The 13880-nt window shown below is 40.0% G+C and overlaps 1 protein-coding gene across 1 annotated transcript; it reads left to right on the forward strand.

The window, feature by feature from the left end:
* The first annotated feature begins 3906 nt into the window (after positions 1-3906).
* On the forward strand, positions 3907-10730 carry LOC101862913 (probable ubiquitin-conjugating enzyme E2 7). The gene is made up of 6 exons (XM_005111375.3): positions 3907-4049; positions 6636-6738; positions 7242-7339; positions 8279-8457; positions 9172-9272; positions 10442-10730. Exons 1-5 carry the CDS (start codon positions 4004-4006, stop codon positions 9247-9249), a joined length of 504 nt encoding a protein of 167 aa, XP_005111432.1. The 5' UTR covers positions 3907-4003; the 3' UTR covers positions 9250-9272; positions 10442-10730.
* Positions 10731-13880: the final 3150 nt, after the last annotated feature.

Here is a 13880-nt window from a genome sequence, read left to right on the forward strand (position 1 = left end):
CCTGCCGCTCAGGATGCAGTCGGAACGTCAAAGAAATACTCGACAATACATCGGGCATTGGGCATCAGTACTCCATGTTAAGCCATGGTAGTTCATGGCCACGCCCACTTGAACCATAGTCAGCTACGTCTAGTTACCAACATGTACTCTATTGTTTCTCACCATTGGATAGCAGAGTCTTAGGTCATTAGCTAGTTAACACATATTCAAGCAAAATTACTCACGCACGATTCCTCCTACTCTCTGGCATCTTCACCATAGAGTCTGAGTAGTATAGTGCCGCGAGAGACTGCAACGATACTACACCACTGACGTCATTCGGTCATCAACATGAATACGAATATTCTTTTCTATAGTAAATAGTAAATATTGCACTGCAGTTTCACACGGACATCTTCAACCACTTATCTACATTTTCTTCTGAATTACTCAGAGAGAATAAGAAGGCCAAGAATTACACAATCTTATCGGTGCTAATTATGACTAATCATGTTTTAAGTGTAAGGGGGGAGGGGGGAGAGGGCAGGACAAATGTCAAACTTTTCTGACAACATTGTAGCGGTCATGAGTCAGTCAGTCGCTGACCAGTGGAGTTTGACCGTGGCGTCTGCCAATCACCAGCAGGCTAACACCGTGTGGACTGACCACAGAACGAACTGGACAATCATCTATTTAGCCCCGCCCCCAATCTATCAAGCGCACTGGACAATCATCCATTAGCTCGCTCCCAATCTATCAAGCACGTTGATTGGCTGTCGTGTCCACCTGCTCTGTCAACTTTTCTCATGGCAATCTTTATATATTATGGTGGCGTAATTAGACGATAGCAAAGACACGACGGGCTAGATATTTTTATTTATTTATCTATTCATTTATCTATATTATCTATTTGTTTATTTATCTATTATCTGCTTCTTTCTTTTTCTTTCTTTCTTTCTTTCTTTCTTTCTTTCTTTCTTTCTTTCTTTCTTTCTTTCTTCATTTATATTTTGTAAAAAAAAATAAATTAATGTATTTATCGTATTTATCTATTTCATTCTGCATGTATTTATTTATTGGGGAGCGGGGGTGCATTGTTGGCAAATTTCAGTTTAAGTAAGAGTTTAACAGCTCTTGCAATACACATATTATGTCATGTAAGATCCGAGGTAGACGATTTTGAGATTTTGTGAATCAGGACTGGGGGGCTTCTTTAGTGAATGCATAGAACGTACGTTTCTTGTTGAGCAGACAGCATCTGTTGGCTACAGGTCACCGATCTTTGTAGACAGAAACCAGAAAAAATTTTTTTTTTACACACAATACACAGCTTTCACCTCCTTTCCTGCTTTTTAGGAATATTCTGTTGTCTGCTTTCGTCTCCACTTTCTGCCCCCACCCCCTCCCCTCCTGTCCCCCCTCCTCTGGGCTCCGGACTCTTTCTGCAGCCTTTTTACTACTACTCTTTGGCTCCTTCTTACTGCTGTCTTTCAGCCACACCCATTATAACCCTAGGGTAGGTAAGATCGAACACCTAACCTTGTGGGACAAGGGCGAAAAATCTTGGAGGTCCAGTGTGCTAGTCGCTCACGTTAAAGATCCATTTGTAGTCCAAAATCGATAAGAATAGGCTTCGGTCGCCACTCTGGCAAAATTCTAAAGTATCTAAATTTCCACCAAACTGAAAATGTTAAATATGCCCCGCGCGCTCATATGACCTTGTAGTTGTGAGCCCCGTAAAACACTTACCAACTGGACAGAAAAAACTTTCGTGGGGACATTGAGGTTATATTATTTTGTAGAGCACAACAAAACAAACTACAACCCCCCTCACACACACACACACACACACACACACACACACACACACACACACACACACAGGGGGCTCTCGTGGCCTAGAGGTTAAGGTGTTGGCCTCTCATTCAAAGGTCCCGGGTTCGAATCCGGGTAACGACCGAAAAATGTTCTTCTCTAAAATTGTTTCCTTTCACCTCCTTTCCTGCTCTCCAGCAATGCTCTGTCGTCTGCTTTCTGCCCCCACCCCTTCACCTCTTTTGCCCCCTCCTTGGGCTCCTGACTCTTTCTGCAGTCTTTCTACTGCTACTCCTTGGCTCCTCCTTACTGCTGTCTTTCTGCCACACCCCTGATCTTCTAGTAGGAAAGATCTACACCTAGCCTTCTCGGACAAGGGCGAAAAATCTCGGAGGGCCCGTGTGCAAGTTGTGCACGTTAAAGATCCCTTGTTGGTCTAAAATCGATAAGAGTAGGCTTCGGCCGCCACCCGGGCAAAATTCAAAATTTCCTACCAACTGAAAATATTAGGTGTGTCGCCGCGCGCTCCTGTGACCTTATGCAGTTGCGAGCGCCGTAAAACACTTACCAAAACACACACACACACACACACACACACACACACACACACACACACACACACACACACACATTTTGACTAACACAATTTATGTTATTTTTGGCTAGAAATAAAATGAGGAACAATTTATTCCAATTTGGGGAAAAAACTAAAATCTCGAATTAAGTAAACACACCAACGTACAATTTTGCTTTTTTTCCCTTACTTTTTTTTTTATTGCTCTGAAATGTAACAGAGAATGACAAAACAACAGTAATTTGAGTAATTGAATTGGGTTTTTTTTAGTGCAGTGCAGGCCTACTTCACCTGATATGGGTTTCCCAAAGTTGTTTTGTTTTTGTTTTTTCTTTTTGTTCTCTTAACACTGGGTTAAGTGGCCTTGAAGACATTTTGGAGATTCTTGTTCTTGTTCTTGTTTCAGGAAGCAACATCCCTGCACTCTGGACATGTCCATTGATGCTCCGTTGCTCTCTCCAAAATGTCGCTGAGGGTCCTTCTACTGACTGTGCCAGTGCACATCTGGTTGAACGTTCTTCTGTTCTTTCCTGAGACGGGCGACCTAGTGGAAACTCAAACTACATTTCCCTCTCGACTACTTTGATCAAATCTCAACCCCCCCCCTATCCCACAGTAAAGAAGTACATGTATACACATAAATGAATAAATAAGATATCTAAAACAGACAAACTTTGGCTCCCTGATGTGCTTGGCAGGCAGCAGATTAAAAAAAAAAAAATCATCTAATTATTCAAAGCCTACTTCAAAGAGTGAGAAACATTTTCGCGATTTAAATGAAATAAATGCAAGAGACAATGATAATAGCGAAACCTAGATTTAAAAAATCTTTAAAAGACACATTTAATGACATCTTTTTCATGTCAGTAGATTCATATTCAATACAATGTTATGTAAATGACTATGTATCCATTTATGTATTTTGTGAATTACAGTGTGTATATTATTTTATGCTCATTTCGTGACGATGTGTAAGCGTGTGCGTGTGATAAGCAAGTAGATGTGTGTGTGTGTGTGTGTGTGTGTGTGTGTGTGTGTGTGTGTGTGTGTGTTTGGCCTACATGTGTGTGCACATGTATGCGTGTTATGTGTTCGTGAGTGTGTATGTGTGTGTGTTTGTGTGTGTATTTGTATGTGTGTGTGTGTGTGTGTGTGTGTGTTGCGTGCGTGAATATTGTTCGTACATGCATTTATGTAAAGCGCCTAGAGCTGTGTTTACACGGGAGTGGACGCTATAGAAATGATCTTCATTATTATTATTATAAGTACATGTATTGGTTGTGTGTTTTTTTTCTTTCTAATCTCAGTTAGCAAATTAATAATAGTTTGCAACTAATGTATCTCAGCAAGTATAGCTTTCAGGCTTAGCGCGCTGTCTGGCGACATCTTGGTTGCCTTTGCGCAGTCTCAGAATATGTCGTCATTGGTCCAAATGAGAAAATAATTAGAATGTCTCTGTGTTCAACGAACCGAAGAACAAAGAGGGAAAAGGGAAGGGAGAGCACTACAAAAAATGAAACTGACTTCCCTTTCTATTGCACATGCGCAATTCCTGTTGTGGTTATTTACTATCGAACCCGTTTTTCACAAACTCGGGCTTTTGGGTGTCGAAGTATCATCATCTTTTTTTCGGGCATGGCCCACGAACAAGCCTCCCTCTTACTGAGCAGACAGTTGAAAGGTTTGTTCTTTTTGTAAATAGGCTAAAGAAACTTCATTTGTTAAATAGACCTTGTGTTAATTGAACATTTTAGCGGCCCCGTCTTTGTGTTGCTCAGGTCAGGTGCACGGCAACACCACGGCCATTCCTGTTCTGCTCTTGTCGTCGTGGTCATTATATTGACAATGATGGATGCTCTTGCTCGGCTCAATTTTACTCAATATTTCGACCAAGTTAATACGAATCTTGTTTTTTTCTCAATGTCCATGAACTAGGCCTATTGGCATTCTGGGACCTGGGATAAACTTCATAATCTTTGGGGATGGGAAATGGGAGTGACAAGAAAAAGTTAGTAAAAAAGTAGTCTTTCGCATTGATTTCAATTTAATTCCTTAAATTCTAAATTCTATAAAAATCTAGATCAATGGGGATGGTAAGTTTGTGGCGAACTCGTTAAGTTACTGAATTGCAGTTCCTTGTAGGAGCGGGCACGAGCTGAGAAGAGTATCCGTTTCTCGCAAAAAATGCCGTTCCTGTCACTTCCCGGCCACTAAACTACTGCCCGGTACCGAGAAGTGATTACGCTCGTTGAATTGATGTAACGAGTAACGAGAGTGAGAGGTGTCGACGGAAAGAGCGGCACAGCCAGCGAGAAATGACACGCAGACAGTGTCACCCATCACCGTGCCGTCCTGTGTCTGAAACTGAAAGGGAGGGGAGAGGGTGGCGAGACGAGGCGAGTGGGGAGTTGATCAGGGCCAAGGCCTAGGTCTCCCTACCTTCCTTCACCGCCTGCGCAACAGGGCTAGCCTAGTTTAGGCCACGGCCAGCCTTCTCGCTAAGCGATCTACCCGTCCAACGACGCAAGAAGAGAAATCCCGGCCACGACTGGCCTTCTCGCTGAGCGAGCTACTCGTTCAAAGGCGCGAGAAGAGAAATTGGTCACGAGACAAGAAGCACTTCTCGGGACCGGGGCGAGAAGTAGATCAGCTTCTCTGTCTTCTCGCTCGGGAAGAAAAAAACGCTTCCCGTCCGTCTCTAGTTCATTGTGTACGTGAGACCATTTACATCAATACTTCATGCATGGGTGGTCTGCCGAACTGTCATCTAATAGGCCCAAACAACCATGACCGTGGATGGTTGGTGGGTGCTCTAACCTGACCCATGTGTGGTTTGCCCATCAATCATCTGTCGTCCTTGTCACTCCCCCGCTAACGCCTCTGATCTTTAGCTCTGTTATGACCTAATTGTGTTGCAAGTGCTGTAAAACTTATTTTGACCATGAAACAAATCATGCAAATCAACTGATTTTAACATCCAAATTCATATCATGTAAAAAATGTTCGAAAAGAAAAGTGGGTATTGAAAGATTATTTCACTTTCACTCCCGTCTCATGTTCAGAGGGTAACATTTTTCTTGTAGGCTACTAATTGCATAAAAACACTTTAAGCTCGCATTAAAGAAATCTGGGAGATTTCGGGGGGGGGGGGGGGGGGGGGGGCATGTCCTCTGTATTTCCCTACAATTTGATGTTTTGCAATGAGATTTGAGAGATTTCTTGAAAACAATCGATTTTCGACTGGTTCAATGACCATACCATGTTTGTTGTCCCCCAAAAGTAGTGCATCTGCTTGCGGGAGTAGATCTAAATGTAAAAATCTACCAAGAAAGGCGATAGAATATCTGAGTGTATGAGATGGTAGCTTAAAATAGTACCCAGGACGTTTTTAAAATGGAATATGAACGCTGTTATAAATATTGGCACAAGTTATAATGCTATCCAGGTAGTGTCTATTACGTAGTACCGAGTTAAATTATTATTGACTATTTTTTAGTTTTTAAAAATGTCTTGATCTTTATTCTTTACTTCGTATAAATTATGATAAAAAGATTATGATTTAATATCAGTTATGGGAGGAATTCCGTATCGAGCGACCTATGAAACAGAGTAGAATAGAGGGTTTGGGGTAGGGATTGGATCAGGGTTAGGGTTAGGTCTCTTCTTTATTGGGGTAGTCCCTCGTGACGGAAGTCCTTCCTTAGTAATAATGTAAGGCAGCGGCTATTCGGACTCGATTCTGAATAAGCCTCCCATGGCTATTCGGACTCAAAACTCAATGTGTGTACCGGATGTGAAGCGGACAGGCTATTGACCTTGGCCTTCCGCGATTTGGCCAAAATTTTAGACACAAATTAAGAAAAGTATTACTGATGTCAAAAGTGAACAGCAGTTGCAAAATCTGAAATACTACACAACAAAGGCAAACAGGGAAACCGCAATCTGAGATCAAAGTCAAAGCAGTGGAAAAAATCAAAGTTTCAGCACAATAAAGGATTTTTTCTATAGCTAGCTTTATTTGACGAGAAAGACAAAATCATTGATCAATTATAAGTCCAGTTAGAAATTAAAAAGAGAAATGTTAAAACCCTTCCAAAGGGAACAAAAGTCAGTCATTCAAAGTAATGCACATTGGAGTTAGAGTCCGAATAGCAACGGAGGCTATTCAGACTCGAGTCCAAATAGCCACTTCAATAATGTAGACCATTTTTGTAGTGCAAAGTGTGTACTCTCAGTATGTTATGTTTTTCTTTTCTTTTTTCCACAGAACTGTGCAAAAGCTCAGTAGATGGATTTTCAGCCGGTCTGATCGACGATGATGACCTATACAAATGGGAAATAGTGATTTACGGTCCACCTGAAACTCTATAGTAAGTACTGCATTATTTTATGGGCCTATGATCATCATCTGACATTGACAGACGAGTTATTATTATTTATAATAATTATGTTACAGGCCTTATTTGTTTATAATATCTTGCAAAAGCATTACAAAATTTATGTTCGGATGATGGTGCTTACTTTTTTCATTTGAGCTACAACTTGGTGTTCTGGGTTTTCAGTTTTTGATTGCCCTGCACTGATGAAAAAAAGTTTCTTGCTTCAGTCTTAGTTTCAAAAAGTTGTCTTGACAATTTTCTGTTGCGCTGTCCAATGGCTATATTGAACTCCTGACCAATTAAAATTTACTTTGCTATCCAACTATATGGATTTAGCAGTAATGAAGAAGAATATTATCATTCATTTAGTATTAAAGTACAGTAAATGTTATATGACTGTAAGACATTCATAAATCAGTTAAAATTATTAATTTTTTTGTAAAAGATGGTATATTTAATTTTTTATTTGTATTTTCTTAATTTTCTTCTTCCAGTGAAGGTGGAATGTTCAAAGCTCATCTCCTGTTCCCTCGAGAATACCCACACAGGCCACCAAAGATGAAGTTTGTTTCCAACATGTGGCATCCAAACAGTGAGTCGCCGTATTGGCACGATAGTTCTTAACTCTTTCCCTACAGATACAGGGCCGCCAAAGATGAAGTTTGTTTCCAGACTATGAGTCGCTGACTTAGGGTTAAAGTTTTAAGTATTGAAACAATAGTTCTTAACTCTTTTCCTACAGATATAGGCCACCCAAGATGAAGTTTGTTTCTAGACAGTAAGTCGCTGACATAGGGTTAAAGTTTTAAGTTGTATTGACACAATAGTTTTTAACTCTTTCCCTACAGATACAGGCTGCCAAAGATGAAGTTTGTTTCCAGACAGTGAGTCACTGACTTAAGGTTAACGTTTTAAGTTGTATTGACACAATAGTTCTTAACTCTTTCCCTACTGATAGGTAGTCCATGTTTCTATGCAACTTATTTTTAGACTCTCAGGGTGTGTTTATGAAAAATAATTATATGGCTTTGACAAATTTGGTCCAAAATATATTGTTTACCCCTCAAATTATTGCATATTGTATTGATAATAGGAACATGAAATGTAAGCAGAATGTGCACTGATAGGATTATGAAGAGATTAAGTTTTCAGTCTCACAAGTATTGTTGTTTTGAAAGGTAGGGGTGTGTGAGGGGTTGTCTCATCGTCACAAGTATTGTTGTTTTGAAAGGTAGGGGTGTGTGAGGGGTTGTCTCATCGTCACAAGTATTGTTGTTTTGAAAGGTAGGGAGGTGTGAGGGGTTGTCTCGTGGCAGGTACATCTGATACATTCATAGTGAGGAGCGTATAAAGTTTGTCAGTATAAGTAGTCTACGTCTTTCTATCATAGTCTTTTGTTATGTTTCGATGGTGTCGTGCAACTAAGTCGCTACACCATTGTAACCTTTCGTTTTGTATTGATGGTGCCCCCTGCAGTTGAGTCGCCACACTATTGTAATCTTCTGTTATGTTTCGAATGTGTCCCCTGCAGTCGACCAGGAAGGGAATGTATGTATCTCCATCCTGCACGAGCCGGGCGACGACAAGTACGGCTACGAGAAGGCAGCGGAGCGGTGGCTCCCCGTGCACACGGTGGAGACCATCTGCATCAGCGTCATCTCCATGCTGGCCGACCCCAACGACGAATCTCCCGCCAATGTCGACGCTGCGGTAAGACGAGAGCTACGAGAGGGGTTCTTTTTTTTTGTGTCTTAGGGGCACATGTTTACTACACAGTGACATACCTTTGTACATATTCATAAAAAGACAGATGCACACACACACACACGCACGCACGCACACACGCACGCACGCACACACACACACACACACACACACACACACACACACACCCACACACTAATAAGCTATGATCTATTTGTAAAATTTCATTATAACTTCAACATTACACACAAACCAGAATAGAGTAAATGTTTTACTTTGAAAGTGAAGGTTATGAGATCATGCTTCCATTCTGTCGCTTTCTTATCTCCCCTAGTGTATACATTTTTATTAACGGTTTTTATTAACGGTTTGATTGCTTCTACATTTAAAGAGTTATAAAGTCTTGCCTAGATGTCAACAGCACTAAGAAATTTGCTAAAAGAGGTCAAAGTGGGACGAAAATATTACAGAAATAATGTATTGATGCTAGGGCAGTATTGGCAGAGGTGATGAGGGTGAAAAAGTGCATGCACCAATGGCAGGAACGTTTTTTTGTGGAGATGTAACTCTTGCTGGTCTCAGCCTATGTCTTGTGGATTTTGTTTTAAGGAAGAGTTTCTCTTTGAATCCCTGATTGCTGCGGCTGTCGACTAGATATTTGATACTTTCCCTCTATATTCATTTCTAATGTATTCTGTTTCCTTTTGTTGTTGTTCCCAGAAAATGTGGAGAGAAAACTTTGAGGAATTCAAGAAGAAGGTGACACGGACGGTGCGGAGAAGTGTTGAAGAGTTATGATGGCCTTTCTTATGTGCTTTAAAGTAAGACTTTCTTACGTGCTTTAAAGTAAGACTTTCTTATGTGCTTTAAAGTAAGACTTTCTTACGTGCTTTAAAGTAAGACTTTCTTACGTGCTTTAAAGTAAGACTTTCTTACGTGCTTTAAAGTAAGACTTTCTTACGTGCTTTAAAGTAAGACTTTCTTATGTGCTTTAAAGTAAGACTTTCTTACGTGCTTTAAAGTAAGACTTTCTTATGTGCTTTAAAGTAAGACTTTCTTATGTGCTTTAAAGTAAGACTAAGACTTTCTTACTTACTTACTTTTACTTTTTCATCCTCTGTTGCCGTTAAGCGTCGAGGGGAGATAAGACTTTCTTATGTGCTTTAAAGTAAGACTTTCTTACGTGCTTTAAAGTAAGACTTTCTTGTGTGCTTTAAAGTAAGAGTTTTTCCTGTGTTTTAATGTAAGAATTTCTTATGTGCTTTAAAGTAAGACTTTCTTACGTGCTTTAAAGTAAGAATTTCATATGGACTTTAAAGTAAGACTTTTTTATGTGTGCTTTAAAGTAAGAGTTTTGCCTGTGTTTTAAGGTAGGAATTTCTCATGTGCTTTAAAGTAATTTTTTCCTGTATTTTAGTACGTAAGAATTCCCTATGTTTTAAAGAAGTTCTATTTTGCATTGAAATATAAATTTCTTTTTCTTTAAAAAAAATTGTTTTCTGGCACTATGACAGACAGCTTTGGTATCATGTTGTAAGACCGAATCCTATGTGATGCTGCCATTGTGCCAGAAAATGATTTTAAAAATAATAAATTTACACTTCAATGCAGAATAGAACTTTTGAACCAGAGATAGAAAGAGAGAGAGAGAAGGTTATGTGCACTGTATTGACAATGTTTCATCTATCACATACTAAGTACCTCTTCTGCCCTGTTTCCGTGTTTCCAGTGGGTCCCTTATTGTGTTGCAAGTGTCGTAAAACTCTTACTGAACTAAAGCTTAAATGCCTCTTGTGTTCTCTGTTCCTGTTGAATGAGAGAGAGTGAGCAAAGGTTATCATGTGTACTGTATTAACAATGTTTCATCCATCAATCACTAAGTACCTATTCTGTTCCCTGTTCCTGTGTTTCCAGTGGGTCCCTTATTGTGTTGCAAGTGCCGTAAAACTCTTACTGAACTAAAGCTTAAATGCCTCTACTGTGTTTCCAGTTGGTACCTCCTCACCGAGATGAGAAACCAGTGGATCGGCAGCATCGTCTGAGGACAAATGGAAAAACTAAAAAGTGCAAACATTTAACTTGACATACAGAGTGAAACATTGGATGCGTTCTCATATATATGTATGTATGCGTATGAAAGGTTTTGGTAATTCGGAAATTTTATGCATATATATAGGTACATGTATGTGTGAGCCAGTGTGTGTGTGTGTGTATGATTGTGTGTTGTTGTGTAGGAAAGGTGTGACCTTGATATAATAAACGAAGAAACACGAAAACAATAGCGTTGTACGTCATGTTTCTCCCACTTTGTGTGGCGACTCTTGTGTAGATAGAGAGAGAGAATGGAATGTCCCAGAATCTCGTGGAAATTCCTCTTTTTCATTTTTCAGTCCGTAGACATTACAAATATTCATTTTACTTTGATTTAGAAGTAGTAGGGTTTTTTTAGATTTCACTTTTGTAGAGTGGTGTTTTGACTTACTTGCTGAAAGTCTGCTCTGGTTTCTGGACTGCTTTTTCCTTCAGTAATTTATCTTCAGATTTTGTTGTTCTTGTAACACTTTTTCACCCCAAAGTTTTGTTTTTCTAAAGTCAAAAGTGCATAATGAGCCACACATGATAACCTTTTTAATAAGTAGGACCTACAACTCTATTCTCTACACAGAAAATCAAAAGTAAGAATTTTGTTTAGAGTTGTTATTTTATTTTTTTTAAAGAGTTATTTTTTTCCCCTCGCGAAAAGTTTTTCTAAATCTTGCTACACCAGTTAGACATTATGAATGACATTAGTTTGTTCTAGACAAAATTAGCAGAAAAAAGAGGGGAGCGACAGACATATACTGAAAAAACGTGTAAAATTGAAACAAAAGTAGCGTCTGTGGACACGTTCGGGCCGTCTGCAGCCGATGTGGTTAGAGTTTGGGCTGGTCATGGGTCGTTTCAGAGTGAAAAAATACCCTTTTTGATTACAGCAGGGTTATTTTCAAATGTTTTTGCTGAACGCTCTTTAGAAAATCAAAGCATGACAAGAGACTTGATTGTCTTAACAAATAATTTTCTTCTTAATTTTTCACGAAGACGTTGAAGATAGAAGGGAACTTCTTTACTTTTTTAGCAGAGAAGTTGAAGCTCTGTAAAGTAGCCTTGTAACTTGTAAACAGGGAGTATTCGCTGATCTCATTCTCCTTTGTCAAAGCAATAATATTGCCCTACGTTACCTGATCATTTTGTTTTCTTCCTCTTCTCCCTGATAGTTATCTATATAATGTGATGCTTTTTTTTTCCCCCATGAATGCTTTGATAATTATGTGAGTTTGATTGCAATTGGAGGTGTTGTGCGGATGGGTGTACATAAAAATGTATTTTCAGGGATTTTTTTGTTGAGAGCACTTCCTTCCTTTTCAAATAACAAGTTTTGTATAAATCCAAGTATAATTTGTAGGAAAGGTGTTGCCACTACTTGTATCCAGCACTGTTTTTGAATATATATAGCTGTGTAGCGTTGCGTCTAAGTTCTGTGTTTTTGCAGTGGGTTGGTTTTTTCCCCTCCACTTCCCTCGTCTGAGACAAGCTGTATAAAAACGCGGCCATCGTTTTTTGTAACATGATAATGATATAACAACGTGTGTTCTACTCAAAACTCACCCTTGAAGTGTAAGTATAATTGTCAGTTCACTGAGACATGTCCGTAAAGTGTAAGTATAATTGTCGGTTCACTAATACACATCACCTTTTTGGGAAGTGATTCTTCTTACCTCAGCGAGTTGATGGTTACTACATCTACGTTATATTTTTACGAAAAAAGATAAGGGAACTGACTTGCTGGTTTTTTAAATGCTCGACTACTCGGAACTCTGCTCCTTCCTTGAGGTCTGCGGGACCTTCGCATGTCATCCATCTGTATGGTTGTAGAAAACACACCTCGTCCGCAGTGTTGGGGTCACTACAGTCGGAACATGTCCATCTCTGCTCTCCCCCCCCCTTCAGAATCCACCCCAGAGGAGTGTGTGGTGTAGGTAACAGTCAGTTGACACAACAGGTTTAGAAATACCGTACGTTGACTTTAAAGATGTTGCTTCTCTTTCTCTGTGTAGACATTGTAGAGAACTACGGTACAACGAGCTTTAGTGATCCACTCTGCACAAGTTTGTGTGTTTCGTTATCGCAACAGCTTTCACGCTCGTTTGCTTTTGTTCTAGTGGGTGGTTGGCGGGTGCTCTGGTGTGGTTTGCTTCTTCTTTCCTATCAAACATCTATCATCCTTGTCTCCCCCTTCTTCTATTTTGTGTTTGTTACTCTCTTGTAACACCTCTAATCTTCTGGCGCTCATATGACCTTATTGTGTTGCAAGTGCTGCAAAACTCTCAGTCTCTGGCATTTACCAATCGCTAGATCATAGATGAGATGAGGTCTGGGGGATTTTTGGAAGAGGGTGGGGGGTTCACGGACAGCGTGTTTGTACCAGGGAGGAAGCTTGTCATGTCATTATGTAACACGAAGTATGGCTCACACCGGATGCTTTGCCAGCACCGCCCGGGGCGGTGCCACTGACTGAAGTGTCTTTAGGCCATTTCCAAAGGGAGGACATTTCTCGTTCTAATGCACAGTAGAATTGTAAATGGGCTGATCCAACAATGTCATGCTCATAACTGTGCCTGATCTACAACAGGGAACTGCTGCTTTTTCTTTCCTAATCTTTACTGTCTTTGTTTTCCTCTACTTCTTTTGCATGTTTGTCACACTCTTGTGACCTGTTATTTCTGGGGTGCCTTGATAGTCGATGCAGACTTTGTGCTGTTGAGGCTAGAGAGGTGAGCAGAGTAAGTCTGATTCCCTGTACCTGTAAGGACTTGTCTGTTGACATCCACTCCTCTGCGCTCATATGACTGTATGCAGTTGCAAGCGCCGTAAAACCTCGACTAAAACTAAAGGATGCTTTGCCAATTTGTCCCTGTCGCTGGGATATATATAATATATAACACGATGCTAGGACGCAGCCAGCCGGCCATCTTGAAACGCTCACACACGCATGTATATGCAGCTCATCCCCTTCATCAAGCTCGTCTGTGTGTGTCGGAAATGGACGGCAAGCATGTCTGTATTTGTCACGTCTGGGAAAACACACATGTTAAGATTAAATTATTTCCTAATGCTTAATAATCACGTCTTGGCACCTTTTTTTATCGTCTTCCGTCACAACGTGTGTTGGGTGTGGTGTTCATTTTATTTCATCCTGATATTTTGCAATCACATCTGGATCTACGCCTGCCATAGCTGAAAAGTCTTGCTGCTGTTGGATGATAAATAGTATGCTGTCCTAGAATTACGAAGTTCTATCAGCTCCATACCTTGTTTTGAGAAACTTGATGATAATATTGTTAATTTTTAAAAATTGAGTTTCATACGGCAAGATTTTTTAATGCAATTTT

The sequence above is a fragment of the Aplysia californica genome, unplaced genomic scaffold (assembly GCF_000002075.1).
Source record: "Aplysia californica isolate F4 #8 unplaced genomic scaffold, AplCal3.0 scaffold01051, whole genome shotgun sequence".
NCBI lineage: Eukaryota > Metazoa > Mollusca > Gastropoda > Aplysiida > Aplysiidae > Aplysia > Aplysia californica.

Coding starts and splice junctions, on each gene's coding strand:
- LOC101862913 (XM_005111375.3), top strand. CDS start 4,004: ATGGCCCACGAACAAGCCTCCCTCTTACTGAGCAGACAGTTGAAAG. Junction 4,050..6,635: donor ACTGAGCAGACAGTTGAAAG/GTTTGTTCTTTT, acceptor TTTTTTCCACAG/AACTGTGCAAAAGCTCAGTA. Junction 7,340..8,278: donor CAACATGTGGCATCCAAACA/GTGAGTCGCCGT, acceptor TGTCCCCTGCAG/TCGACCAGGAAGGGAATGTA.